A 14977-nucleotide genomic window follows, 5' to 3' on the forward strand; every position below is an offset into this window, starting at 1 on the left:
AATGGAAGAATTATCAGATTTGGAAAGATTTGATAACTTTTAAAGATACTTTTCGATTGTAAAAATGCAGTAAATAAATCTAGATAAAAAAGGTTAAATAAGAGACTGATATATTTTTTTAAATTAAATTACTTAAACTTGGGTTGTTGTATGTAAAAGTTTATTATTTTAAAATGAACTATTGTTAGACCACACTTAATGAATATTTGAAATAAACATTTTTTAAAGTTTTGTTAATAAAAATTCAACATGTTTTATTAAAAGTTATATTTAACTCAAATACCTGTTTCATTGAAAGGTGTACACTTAAAACTATATAACGAATATCGTTCTTATTTTGAATAATTGCGAAATCTTTATTCACGAATAATTTAAAGTGCATAAAGTTAATATTAGATATAGTTTAAATCTGAAGTAATTACACTTAAACTTTAGTGCGACTTAAGCTTGAATGTAATTATATAATATTAGAGAGCAGTTTGACCCACATTTAATGTAGTTATTATCCTTGTAAGTTACTTTTGTTTATTCATCCGGTTTTAATTGTTCAATAGCTTGTACAACGTTAAATATTTCAATGTTATATTTTTTTGTACTTATTAACCATTTAGAATTTTGATAGAATCTTTTAAAGATGTTTTTCATTAGTTTATTACTACTGTTAGAATTATTATACACAAAACGTTTGTTAAGTGTTTTAGATACAGTCGTACATCTTAAGATACTTAAGATAAAATAAAGTATCTTTTTAATGCAACTTGGAGTGTTAAGAATTTTCATAAAGTACTTAATTAAAAAATAAAACAAGTGTTAAACTTTTTATCATGATTAAGTTTATCATTTTTATAAAATAACAAAAATCTTTTAGATAAATACTTAAACTGTTTCATGAATTTTTGACTTGTTTAAAAACATAAGAAATGTTCTTAAACCTCTGGAAAAAGTACCTCGATTGTTTATTGTCAGGTAAAATACACCTTAGATCTCAAATATTCAGATAAGAAAAATCTATAGTAAAATAAAACATACTAAAGCAGTATGCAAACTTTAACCATATTGCTAATTATTTTTCAGCACATTTAAAAGTTAAGTATAGCTTGTAAAAGTTATCTGATGAGTCTAAAAAATGGTGCAATGTGTTGTTTAAACTATTTTATGTAATAGTATTTAGTCTTTCGTTTTATAAACATATGATATACAGGAGCAATTGCCATATTTTTCGGCTTTTTTTACTCATATGTTTGGATCATTCAATAATAATGAAGTTTCTGCTATTTTTGGCTGCTGTGCATACTGATGAATAAACAGACTGTAAAAAATTGTATGTAAACAGAGGAACTACAGCAAAAAGTTGTAATTAGGTTTACTTTTTTTGTTATTTTAAGTGTACAACATTAACCTAGCTGTTTAGATTTAAGCACACAACAGATTAATTTCGGTTATAAGGTTAAACTTTTAAGTTTTCTAAAGCAAAGTGTGTTTAAAAAAACCAAAGTCATACAGTTTAACTAAAATAATGATTAAGTGATTAGAAAGAGGGTTTAAAATGTATTAAAGTTTGTTAAAAGTGTATTATTAAGATTATTAAGTTGAAAAAATTAATACAAGTGATACTCGAACTATGAAATCCTTTTCATCAAGGAGATTAAGTTGATTTAGAGATCGTTTATAAAAGTACACATTGGTTTGGAAGGCAGATTAGACATTTTAGAAACTAAAAATGACATAAAGTGGTATATTTGTTCGTGTAAAATTAAATTTATTCTTTTTAAAACTGTGTGGTTTTTTTTTTACTAAAAGTAATTTAAAGGTTATGTTTAAATTTGAATAAACTGCCTTTTTGTTATTTTTCTTTAGCAAATACTCAAAATTCAATTTACTTATGTCAAAGTTAAGGATTGCAACACTTATACAAAGATACTTGAAATACCTGTATATGGTATAATAGAGTAATTATAATTTTTTTTACCGTTTTTCTTTGATACAGTGTATTGTTTATTGAAAAAAATTATTAGTTATTTAGAAATAAAAATTTAATTCTATCTATTAAAATAGTTTTATTTAAAAAATAAACAAAATTTTTAGTTTAGTTTTTTTTATTAAAAACTGTTATTTTTTGATAAAATTTAAGAGTCTTTTAGGCAAATTTTTGGTTATGTTCTAGTTTAGTTCATATAGCTTGAAAGTGCTCCAGCATTTTTTAAAACATTTTTTTTTTATAAATTAAGTAAATCTAACTTAAAAGTTTATAAGCAAAGTTCTATAACAACCTTCAAAACATTTATACAAAAAATTAAAAAAAAAAAAATTAATGCTGGTTGGATAAAATAACTTATTATAAAAACAATTAAAACAGAAAAATAACGAGTTAGCATGGGCAGCTTCTACACTTTATCAAGTAAGTTTAAACTTTATTATACTTTGTTATTAGCAAAATAAAATAAAATAAACTAAATACTGTTTTTAGTTTTCCTTTGTTTCGTTGTTCTTACATCAGCAAAAGAATGTAAAAGTGACAAAGATTGTCCTTACGGGAGGTGTAAAGGAAAAAGCGGCTTTTCTGATGAAAGTAAGTAACTTTGAATATAATATTTCGAGTATTTATGAAAGCTAGTACTTAATTTTTTAGTATTTTGTTAGATATAAGTATTACATTTTTTTGCTTGTAAAAAATTTAAGTTTTTTTTTGCACAAAAAACCTTTGAATATGTTAAGTGCTTACAGTTGCGATAAACATAATATTTGACAAGAGAAATGTTTTATAAATAAATAAAGTATTGAAATAAAGTTACTAAATGGTCTAAAAATTAAGACTAATTTTAAAAAGCATACTGAGTTCTACAAACAAACAAAAATCAATTCCAAATACTTTTATAAACAAAAGATTAAAATATAAACAGAAAGTTGCGTGTGTGATCACGTGTGCACCCCTGACGTGTATAAACACTGCCACACATGGAAGACAAAAATAAACGGAACCATACACTCAATAACGCATAAAAATCCAAAAGATCTGTGCTACCATCTCAACAAGCAATGTGCAGATTATTATCAAATACACGATAAGCAGCATCACAAAATCACGTTTCCAGGTGAAAAAGATATCGAAGACTGCCAAGAAATAGGTTGGAGCCTTAAGTTGCATTTATCTATGTATATTTTTATCTTAAATAAAATTAAAGTCGTTGTTTAAGATTAAGATATTTTTTTTACTTAATGTTACATACAAAAAAATAAATTTGCTATGATATTATTTAAAAATATATATTTTAGCACATTTTGTTGTAATAAAAACTAATCGATTGTACTTAATAAAAGCTTTTTAACCTGATATGGCTCTAAGTTTTCTTCAATAGTTTCTACTAAACTTAAATATATACAATCCTTATGTTTATAAATTACAAAAAGGTTATAATGTTTTATTACATTTTTTTGCAGATTACAGTGAACATCACCACCGTTTCTGCAAACATCAGCAATTTTGTTCAACGCATGGAATATGCTTAAAAAATTCTAAGCATAGTAAATTTTGTGTGTAAGTCAATAACTCATTTGAAAAAATTATATGTTTTCAAAATTATACCTTGAAAAGATTAAAATAGAACAAAACAATTAGTTTATATTATACATATTATTATGAAACCACAATTTAAACTAGACTGAACAAATTAAAAATTAACATGTTGGTTATAAATATGTTAATACTAAAAGATAGCTGAACTGGGCAAACAAGGTACATAATCTTCCGTAACAAAGTTTTAAACAAGCAAAATTGAAAACTTTTTTGCTTTTAATTCAATTTAAAAATTAATTTCATTAAAAAAACTAGAATACCTCAATAAACTTTCAACCTATACTCCTTAAACTTAAGGACTAATTTTTAAAAGTTATTTACTTAAAAAAGCTGATCTTTCGTAATATACTTATATTAAAATCGAATATTGTTAAAGAGTTTATGTTTTAAGTGCACTTTTAAGAAATGTTTTCTCTTATTCTATTACAATAAATACAAAAATAATATTGTAAAGTTGAATACTAGTCTTTTGACCCAAAGTATAGATAAAATTAGTTTTAAACACGTAATAAAAGACTTTCAGTTCTTTTTTTATACAAAATGAATAAGCTAAACTAATTCGAGAAGAGAAATACTGGTTGTTTATCTATGTCATACACGCTAATAACATTTAAATGCTGATGTGTTTGATTAAGATACACTTTCATTAGAACATTTTCTAGACTTTTGATTACGATAAACACAAGATGTACTTAAATTCGCATTAAAAACCTTTTTAGATAAGAAATAATGATCTAGTTCAATAGTTTATAATACATCAAAACAACTTGTATTTTTTTTGTTTTAATAACAAAAAAAAATGTAACGATATTTACCTTTTAATAAAAGTTGTCAGTATATCTAAAAGCTGAAATAACAAAAAATAAAACTTTTAAGTCTATTGAGAATTAATTAAAAATTAATGATATACAGTAACTACTTTTTATATTAATGCTTTTAAATTTAAATTATTTAATTTTCTTAAGAAGTCTTAGTAATAGCTATTTTATAAACAGTTCGATGTTCTACGTTACATAAACAGCTTAGCATAAGTTTGAAATATACTAATTTTACTCAACAATTAGTAAAAGCCAAATAGTTTTATCAAATTGAAAACTCACTTTAATTAAAATCGTCTACATGACAACTATTATTATTTGATATTTTTCCACTCTATTTTTAGTTGCGACCCAGGCTACACAGGCAACAGGTGCGAAATTTTTTCGGGGACATTTAATGGAGAAGGACTTACCGAACATTCGACATCTAGTGTCAGTGTTGTTGTTTTCATCTGCGTATTTATTGCTGGTTTGGTTGTGTTGGCATTTACAGTCTATAAAAAGTCCAGGTTTGTGAGTTTATTATTGTAATTTTGCAACTTGTCATGTATAGGGTGGTCAAGTTCTGTTATTGTGATACTTTTTTTGTAAATTAAGTTACCATCTACATTGTTAAACTTTTTCTTTAACTTGTAACGAAACTAAAATAAATTAGGATTTTATATCAAGTATTTTTTTATATTTTAAGTAGTCATCAAAAGGTAATACTTAATTTTGAAAATTGTTCACATTTCTTATCTTAACACTGTGCAAACTAACTTGATGAAACTAGTTTTTTCGACCTTCTAGCTTATTTAAATTTTAAACTGTTATTTTTTTAACTAGAGTTTTTAAGAAAAGAGGGAAACAAGTTGATTTAGAAGAAAAAACAACAAAAATCAATTTAAATTGTTAAGATTCGGTAATGGAAAAGCAAGTGGACTACAATAAAAGAAATTTCAGTTCTTTTTGTTCAAAATCTTTTAATTTTGCTTTTTTAATATATCTTCCGCAAAAATTCTTTTTTTTCTAAAATTATATGTTTTTATAATTTGAAAACTGGTTTTTACTAAAATAATTTACATTGACATTAATGTTGTTTTTAATTTCCGTAATAAAGTTCTAAAGTACAAAATAACAAACACACTGATTTTTCTAAAGTGTTTATTAAAAGCTACCAGAGAAAGTAATTTGTTTTTAATCAAAAAAACTGCTACCCCACTTAAAAAAGTTTAGACACGCCCTGAATTAAACTAACAATAAATAAAACCAAGTTTATTAAAAAGTATTTACTTAAAAAAATATTTAAAATGAAAGCCATTATAATCATGATAAATTTAAACTTTACCTATTGGAAAAATGTATGTTAAGGAGATAACTCATAACTACTGAAATAGGTAAGTTGTTGTATTTATAAAACTTATCTTAACAATACCTAAAAAAGTAATTTGAACTAAATAAAGATGAACTAAAAGTTCTAATTAGAAGAGTAATGATAATAAAATTAAAATAAAACATTACCAGATATGCTAGTTATATACTTTGCTGAAATTAAATCAGATCAAAGTTTGTAGTTTATTGTTTGCAAAGAACGATCACTAATAACAGTTTATACTTATTTAATATTCTACTAAACTACATTTGTTTTACTAACTTAAAAACTATACTTTTTAACATAAAGTAAGTTTTACTAAAGCAGCTATAGTCATTTCGTTAGTCAACTACAACAAACTTCATATATACATTTTGTGTGCTTTTTTAAAAGAAAAAAGTTTAGTTATTGAAAAAATTAAAATATGATGTACTAAACAGGTCTATATTTTTTTTCAAGTAGTGAATTTATTTTCTTTAAGACCATGTTGACATCGTCATTTAATGGATTGTGTTTTTTTCAGCACTTTTTAGTCTTGAAAAAGCTGATAAAAACTCAACTCGAGGTTATTTACTAAACACTTTTACTTCATAATATCTCAAAAAATAAACAGTTTAAAACGGTTAAGTTTTGTAAAGACACTTGCTTTGTAAAAGTAATTGAGTATTTCCTATTTAATAAGCTAAAAACTGTTTATAAACTTAATAATGTTCTATATTTATCAGTTATTTAGAAACTAAGTTAATGCACAAAACAAATTTTTAACTAAAAAATAACTACAATAAAAGTAAAGTTTTCTAATTTGCTTAGTAAAAGAAAATATATCAGTAACCGGGATAAGAACACTTTTGTTAATGAGCAGTTTAATCGAAAAAAATGCTGGAAAGTGGTTTAGGTTTTTAATAAAATAAAAAAAACAAAACAGACGTTGTAAATAACCAAAAGCAAACAAAAGCAGACTAAGACCCATTTTTCTTTGACGATTCTTTTGCAATACTTGATTTTTTAGGAACGATCTGAAAAAAATAAATAAGGTTATATAAAATCTTACAAAGAAGAACAAAATAGAGAAAATAAATAAGAGAGAGTCAAAAATAAGACAAACGATAAACGCGTTTGGATTTGGATTATACCTATAAGTTGGTTTGTCAATTTTGCAGTGGTTTTCTGCTTTTGTTGTTTTAAAAAAGTTCAAAATGTTGCCAATCGCCACCAGAACCACTGTTAGTTATTTTAGTATAATTATTTATTAAGCACCCAAACAACAGCAAAAAGTAATATAAAGCTTTGTAGATTTTTGGCTTGATATTGTTCTAAAGCTCCTTTTAGAAACAAAAAATTGAACGATTATACAATTTATTTAATACTTTTACCAAATCAAAAATTTAAGTTGATTGTTTGCTAAAACAGATCCTAGCGAAGCAAATTCCCTGCAATTTTTCATATTATTTTACACAGTAAGTGTAAGTTAACAGAAACATGTCTAAGTTTAATAAAAAAAAGTATTTTGTAAATTTGTTACTATTTAATAGCTATATAAATTTATTTTCTGGGTTTTTAAATTTTAATCTTCTATTCATAAAAAATGTTTTTGTTTTGATATCTATGTATTAAAAAAAAATTAAATAGCTATATTTTATATTAAGTTTTTTGTTTTACTGATCTAGTTGAAGTACTAAATTAAATAGAATTTAATATAAATACAAATTTACAAAAAGAAAAAGAATTTAACAATTTTTAACTAAGCTTCAGTGAGAAACTTTTCATTTTAATTTTAACATAAACATATAAAAAAAAGTTTTATTTTGAGGAAGTTTCTAATGTAGGAACTTAATTAGTTTACACTATAAATTAGTTGTTAAACAAAAGTTTAGCCATAACAAAGTACTAGAGCTACCAAATAAAAAATTCTAAAAAGTTGTTTTGTAACTTTGTTTTTTGATTAGAATAAACCTCTTTTAAGTCGTAAAACTATTTATTATCAATTTATAAGTTTTTATAATTTTTACTGAACTGTTTTTTTGAAGGTAACAACGAATCGTTCCTTAAACCAAACCAGTAGAAGTGAAACTAATAATTTTTCAAATAACGATTTACCTCCACCCTATTTTTCAGTGGTTACACTTTCTTTTCCGACTAAACCACTAAATTATTCATAACCACTATACTAAAATCTCATTAGTTGGTTACAAGGCGTTGTTGGGTTGTCGCTAAGAGTTAATTCTTACAAAAAAAAAACAAACAGTAACTGATTGAAACGAAAAAAAGTCTTGTTTAAATTAAAATACTTTTATTATAAGTAATTTTTAGTTTTTTCATTTTATACAGTTCTTTGTACAAAAAAATATATAAGCTTAATTACTTAAAATATTAAATACATAAACAAAGCTAAATAAGTTTTTAGAAAAAAACTTTTCTTCAGGTAAACAAGTTTTGAAGCTTTTCAAAACCATAACTTTTATAGTTTGAATTTTTTGTAAAAAATTGAGTCTCACCCTACATTTATGCTTCATTTTATATTTGTGTTTAAATTCTAAAACCTTATCAAACAAAAGTCTTATGCGTTAGTAAACTTTTGAAATTTTTCATTGATTTTCAACTATAATTGGAGCATAGTGGCGAAAATTGGTAATTTTGTTAGGCATGCACAAAACTTTATTACCTTTGAAAATTCCCCCAACATAAATTTTTTGTTATAGACTACATTATACAGAAAAAACATTTACTTTATTTATTGTTGATCTATCAAATATCTGCCATATCAAAACAATTGTAACTTGTTTAAAAAAAAAAAGTTAGAACAGTTTTTCTACATGCACAAAAGTATACTTACTTACTAAAAATTATATTTAACTAATTAGAAGTACAGTAACCTCTAGCTTATTTACGCACATTGTGTCCACAGAAAAAGTGCGTAAAGATATGAGAGATCGTAAAGATACGAGAGGTTCTAAATATACTTACCATAATGGCTTTTTTTTGATACTGCTTCTAGTTAAAAGCACACTGGTGACTTTCCCACTTTTAACAATTTGTTTACTTTATTTCTAAATATGAAAAGCAAAGATAAAACTATACATATATAAAAAAAAGATTTAAGTTTAAGTAAAATACTAATTTTTAACAATAAAAAGATTTTATCTTTATCTTTATTTGTAAGTGACTTATTTGATACTTAACATTTATATCATTCTACTTAGTAAGTTAAATTTATAATTAAGCATTTGTTTACAATTTAGAAATGGTGTGGTCTCTATATTATAATTTGTTTCTGTAGCCTTTAAAAAAAAACATGCATTTGGTGCTGTAATGGATTTCTTATTTTGAACAAAAATATGTTAAATTTTAGAAATAGTTTTAATAAAAATTGTTTATGCTTAGAATTCTAATTTAATCTCTTATTGTTAACAAAATTTCTTATATACTGAGGTATAACTAAATGTTTATCAATTAGTCAAGGAACATAAGTTTAGTAAGTCTAAATATATAGAGAGATGAGTTAGCATTTAAAAACATATTTTAAATTAAAAATATGCTATAAACCTAGTTTGTGCAATATCAAAAAAAATAGATTGAAATCAGTATACATGAAAATGAAAGTTACAACTGTTAAAATGACGGCAAATTCTTTTGCTTTAAAATTTAATTCTTAAGAATTTTTTAAGAGATAACACTTTGAAAAATAATTTAAAGTTAGAAAAAATAAATGTTCTTAAAGAAATATCTTTTAACAAAGATTGTTTTTTTTTTACTTTTTAACTAGATAAGTTAGTAAAAGTATTCTTTGAATGAAATTTTTTTCAAAATTCCTAAAAAATGCAAAAATTGCCAGCTCAAGTTTTTAAGTAAAAATAAATACTCATCACACGCTTTTGATTAAAGTTTAAGAAAAATATTTGAAGCAATCCCACTTTGTTTCAATAACATCAGTTTCTTATCAATTTTATTGAATATTTTGTTTTTAATAAGCTAAAAAGTAGTGTAAATCAAGATCTTAAGTTTTAAATAACAGATTCAAAAAAAAAAGTTTCTTTAACAAATTAGTTTAAACGGTAAAATTTTAATCTTTCATTATAGTGACTGTCTTTTCAAAAAAGTAAATCATTGTTGAGGTCTTCACAGTGTTTATTGCGACATAATTAATATCTTAAGTAAGAAAAAAAAAAAGCAGAAATAAGTACTACTAAAGACATATATCATATATACTAAGTTTAGCTTGTTTAATTTAACTTTAAGTTTTATTCTTTGTAAAAACAAAAGGATAACATGAAAACTTTTTAACCTTAAGTTTTGTATATACATTTCTGAAGTAAGTATAAACCTATAGCAATTTCTATGTTTTGTTCCACTTTTTAGTATTTAGAAAAGCTTAAACTTTAATGAGAAGAGTTTAAAATTTAAAAAAAAAACTTGATTTACAACCGTTAACTTTATTATGTTAATTTTATTACAACATTTTTGTTGCTAGTTTATTGAAATTATTTTTTAATTAAAATAATTGCGTTTAATTTCTCTTAAGTTTTTACGTACACCTAGAGCAGGTTAAAATTAATACAAACATCTCAGTAAAGCTTCTTAAAATTAAATACAGACAAAAACAACCACAATGAAATTTTCTAATACATTCTGAACAGGTGTAAGGCAAGTTTTCTCAAAATAAAAAATTTGCATTTCATTTTAGTTTTAAACAAGTAATGTATTTCGAAATTGATTGATTATCTTTGAAACTTTTGTTGTTAATAGCGTTTTTATTTTTCATAATTCATTTGTGTTCGTGAAATACTTTCAACATAAAGCCTTAAAAAATTTGTTTTTTTTTCCTTTTTTATTTAGTTTTATCTGTTCTTACTTTATAACTTCTATTACTCTAAATTGCGTAAATTTTTTTTATTTATTTGAACTATGTGCTTTAAAAATAGAAAAAAAAAGTTTGTTTAGATTATATAAAGAAAAAAAAAACATTTTAAATTTAACAATATAGTTGAGGTATGTGGTTATTTTTTCAAGGAAACTTCAAAACATATTCAAAAACTTCCTTCAATACAGTATTCAAATTAAATATGTCATTTCCGAAAAGAAAGTAAATGTTAAAGATTTAATTTCATTTAATATTTATTTTCAAAACAGAATATACTTGAATTTAATAATCAAAATAGAAATTTTTTTAACTAAAATCAAAAAACAAATAAAAAACAAGTTTTTTATTACAAATAATTAAATAATTTTTTCTTTTAAGATAAACTACTTTAAATTAGATTACTTCAACATATTAAAAAATATTTTGATAGATATACCTTAAACAGTTACCTTTTATTTTGATACACAGTTTATAGTTAATAAATATAATTTTTTTTTAAATCTAGTTTTTAATAAAACGATTGAGTTACAAAATGCTTTGCTATATTTTTTTGTTAATAAGTTTTGTGACTTTTACTTATAAAAACTTAAGTTTTTGCTTAATTTTTAAGAGTTCCTAAACAAAGAAAAACTGATTAAACTTTCAAGCTAACAGGTAGCTTCATATGACTAAGATCTTGAAAATTACTTTAGTTAAAAACGACTTAAACAATTAAAAGTTTGCAGGTTTAGATTAACAAATCGATGGAAAAATTTTCGTTAATTGTTTTAATTTTTTCTTGTTTGGTACATAACATTGAAAGTTGCAACTGTTTTTTGGATCAACATCAACAGAGTAAATATTGTAATTCAGAATACGGTTAGTTTGTTTTAATTTTGTCCTTTTTTTTAGCTCGATAAAAATGTTATTTGTTATAGATGTGCTTTTCTGATTTAATTGTTTCAGACTAATTGTTTTTTTTTTTCTTATTTTGTTTTTTATTAATGTAAACTCAGTCCAGAAGTTTTTAAATATGTAGAACAATTTGTAAAAAGTAGTTAAAGTAATTTAGTCGTTAATACACAAAAACTTGGCATTATTTGCTTTACTTTGTTTTATTTTCAGAAAGCATAATACACAAGTTTTTTTTTCAGCTGTCAAAGTTCTAACACTTTCAGAAAAGTTTGTACAATTTAAACCGAATGGTAGTCATGAGTACTTTGAAATTGAAAACGGTAATTTTTCGGAAAATACTTTCAAATGAAGTCAATTAAAGTAAACACTAGTTTTATGATTTTTCGAATTTAAACACTTTCACCTTGCTTTTGAATTGCAACTAAAGAAAACGAATTATGTATACAGATGGATAAATTTTAAAACAATTTTTTTATTTTATAGTTTTTCAAAATTGTTTCTGCTTTAACTTAATACTATTAGTTATCACTTTACAGCTATTATATAGCTTTTCGAAACTAAAGCTTCTATATAACTTTAATCTAAAACTGCCTGAATATTCAATCTTAAGAAAAATAAAAAGACATTACGTTTAATTATATTAAGATAAAAGTGTTAGTTAAAATAACTTGATATAGTAAAAACTAATAGTTTAACTTTCAACTGAAATATAATTTCAAAAATTAAATTCAACTATGAATTACGAGATGTACATTATTTTTAATCTAACATAAACTTAAAGTTTTTTATTTCTTTTATTTTAATCATATTATTTTTCTTCAGTGCCTAACTATGGAAATGGTGTCAAAGTAGAGTATGAAGTTGAAGTTATTAAAGTTTGTTTTAAGTGTTAGTAATAACTAAAATAAATTATTTTGAATACATAACATTAATAGAAATAGATAGTAAAAACTTTAAACTTTGTTTTTTTTTTCTTCAATACAACCTGTAAAATAAGAAATTTGTTAAAACTTCCAATAAATTAAAAATAACCTAGATTTTATACAGACTTATAAAGGCAGTGTAAAAGATAACGCGAGAAATAAGATATATTCCGCTTTCAATGGAGCTACTTGTGGAACACGTCTTGATACTAATCAATATTATTTCTTAGCTGGTAAGTAAAATAAAAGATGTTTTTAAGTTGTGAGAATTTTAATAAATTGTCATTATACTGGATATTTACAACAAAAAGTTCAAAATTTTAAAAGTTTAGTGAACAATAAAATGAAGATAAAGTAAATATGAAAAAGGTTAATCTTTATTAGGCTTTTTTCTTTTAGGCTGATATAAATCTTATAAGCATTAATAGAAATAAAGAGCTTTGTAAGTTACATCAATGTTGTTAAGAATACTTTTTTTTCAATATAATAACTAATTTTCTTCTGTTTGTTCGTAAAAATCGATTTTATTACAACTTATAACCTAAACACATCTAATTCCCTTTTACCAGGAACGTTCGGCTTAAACGAAAGATTGAGTATAGGATCGTGCAATCTTAAGATAGATACGACTGGTGATGACGACCTCACATCAGAGATTATTTCTGAAAACTTCGAGACAAACTGGAAAATTGGGTGCGGAAAATGCAAGTTTTGCTACGAAGATCCGAAAAAATGCGGCGATAAAGTTTGTTATACAAATGATTTATATTAAAAAGAAAAAAAAACAAAATAAAACTGTAAAACAATTATTTTACTCTCTCATTTTCTTTTAATTTTACGTACTCACCTAATTATCAAACTTTTTCACGCAGCAGTAGTAATTGACAATTAACAAAACCAAACAATCGTTTTAGACCACTTGTGCATGGAACTCAGAGAAACAGTCATTGTTGAGCCATTGTTCGCCTTCTGATGACGTATATGATGACGTTAGTGGTGCTTGTCACTTGTGGATTTTTGACACTAAACTGCAGAAATGGACCAGTGACGCAAATTCAACAAAATTAAACAAAATTTGCTTTTTTATTTCATTTGCATTTTTACTTTTTGTTAATTCAAATTAAAAATTATACTTGACCTGTTCTGTTTTTAAATGTTACGTGAAATGACTCTAAACAATGCAATATCTTCTCTTATTTAATTAAGAAAGCAGTGAAGCATGCAATACTGCTACACTCCCTTAACCTGATTTAGTTCATATTAGGTTCTTTCCTCCTCTTAAGAAAACTAAAAAAATCATTTCACCGGTTGAGTTATTTTTATATTGTTATTTAAAACAATAAAAACTTTAAGAAAGTATCAAAAGGTTTGAAAAAATACTTATATACATAACATAAGTGCACATTCAAAGTTATAAGTGAAATATATGTGATGTGTTAAAACTTTTAACAACAAAACAACAAATAAAACATTTAATATGTTTGTGTTAGTTCAGATGTTTATAAAGTCAGTCAACTGAAGTCCACTTCTTTTTCTATCATCTTGTCGAAAAAACTAACGTCTAATGTCCATACAAATTTTGTGTTGGGTACAAATAGGAAGGTAGTTGTCGCCGACTGAATGAGTCCAAACATCCGCTGGGTCAGACAATGAACTTTAGTAAAAGTTTAAGTTGGTGATGAATCGGTTCATCTAACTACATCGAACTTGATGACATTCATCAAGCTTACGGCTGTGACGTCACAATTGGGTGACATGAACTAGATTGTTCGTTGTAGTTGTCCATTGATGTTTTAAAATATATTTAGTTTTATATATTTTAAACAAATTTTATTTTTAGTGACTCAAGATTAAAAGACATTTTTAAATGCTTTAACTTTTAAAGGTTTTTTATAAATTAAAACAAGTGTTTTACTAATAATATTCACAAAGTAACTTTATCTTCGTATAATGTTTTGAAAAAATTCAAATTGTAATAATGTTATCACAAAACTATTAAGTTTTTAAATAAGCCTCAAATGAAAAAAATAATTTAAATTCGTAAACAAATAGAGGAAGTAGATGTTTCAAAATAATCAATTACTCCTTTTCGCTACACAATTTGAAAATAAATGCCTTGAAATAGCTTTAAAGATATAATTATCAGGTTTCCTAAATAAAAAACAAACTTGTTTTTAAAACAATTGTTAAAAATAATTTTGAGAGTTACTCCTATAAACATTTTAAAAGTATTTGTCATATATCTGCATCAATAAAATTTTTAATTTGTAAAATTATGTTTTAAAATCATCTTAAAATAGCCCAAACGAAATTAAGTGTTACTTTTAAGTGAATGAAAATAACGTCATAACAGAACTGCAAAACGTAACACCCTTTACACAAGTACATCAAGTTTCAGTAAAAATTCAGCTGTAAATGTTTATTTGCCAAAACATACATTTGTTTGAAAACTACTTAAGAATTTTTTTTTAAACAAAATAAACTTTTTTTTTAAACTTAACAATAACAGACTAACGTTTAGTAGCTAGTTTTAAAAACTTTAACAATTACGAGTTGTTT

At 23.9% G+C, this 14977-nt stretch overlaps 1 protein-coding gene across 2 annotated transcripts; it reads left to right on the forward strand.

Moving 5' to 3' along the window:
- The first annotated feature begins 11318 nt into the window (after window positions 1-11318).
- LOC145834797 (metalloproteinase inhibitor 2-like) lies at window positions 11319-13639 on the forward strand. Of its 2 annotated transcripts, none has more exons than XM_082942309.1 (6): window positions 11319-11459; window positions 11735-11815; window positions 12318-12383; window positions 12532-12651; window positions 12988-13163; window positions 13333-13639. In XM_082942309.1, the coding sequence occupies exons 1-6, from the start codon at window positions 11345-11347 to the stop codon at window positions 13540-13542; spliced, it is 768 nt and encodes a 255-aa protein (XP_082798435.1). In that variant the 5' UTR covers window positions 11319-11344; the 3' UTR covers window positions 13543-13639. The 2 variants fall into 2 exon arrangements, with proteins under 2 accessions (XP_082798435.1, XP_082798436.1); XM_082942310.1 differs by having other exon boundaries at window positions 12318-12370; window positions 12543-12651.
- The last annotated feature ends 1338 nt before the right edge of the window (window positions 13640-14977 follow it).

This window comes from Thalia democratica, chromosome 4 (assembly GCF_965202585.1).
Source record: "Thalia democratica chromosome 4, ktThaDemo2.hap1.1, whole genome shotgun sequence".
In the NCBI taxonomy this organism is placed as follows: Eukaryota; Metazoa; Chordata; class Thaliacea; order Salpida; family Salpidae; genus Thalia; species Thalia democratica.

Excerpts from the sequence above, each read along its gene's own strand:
- LOC145834797 (XM_082942309.1), top strand. The coding sequence starts at position 11,345 with ATGGAAAAATTTTCGTTAATTGTTTTAATTTTTTCTTGTTTGGTACAT. Across the intron at positions 12,652-12,987 it reads TCAATATTATTTCTTAGCTG|GAACGTTCGGCTTAAACGAA; the intron begins GTAAGTAAAATA and ends CCCTTTTACCAG. Across the intron at positions 13,164-13,332 it reads CGAAAAAATGCGGCGATAAA|ACCACTTGTGCATGGAACTC; the intron begins GTTTGTTATACA and ends CAATCGTTTTAG.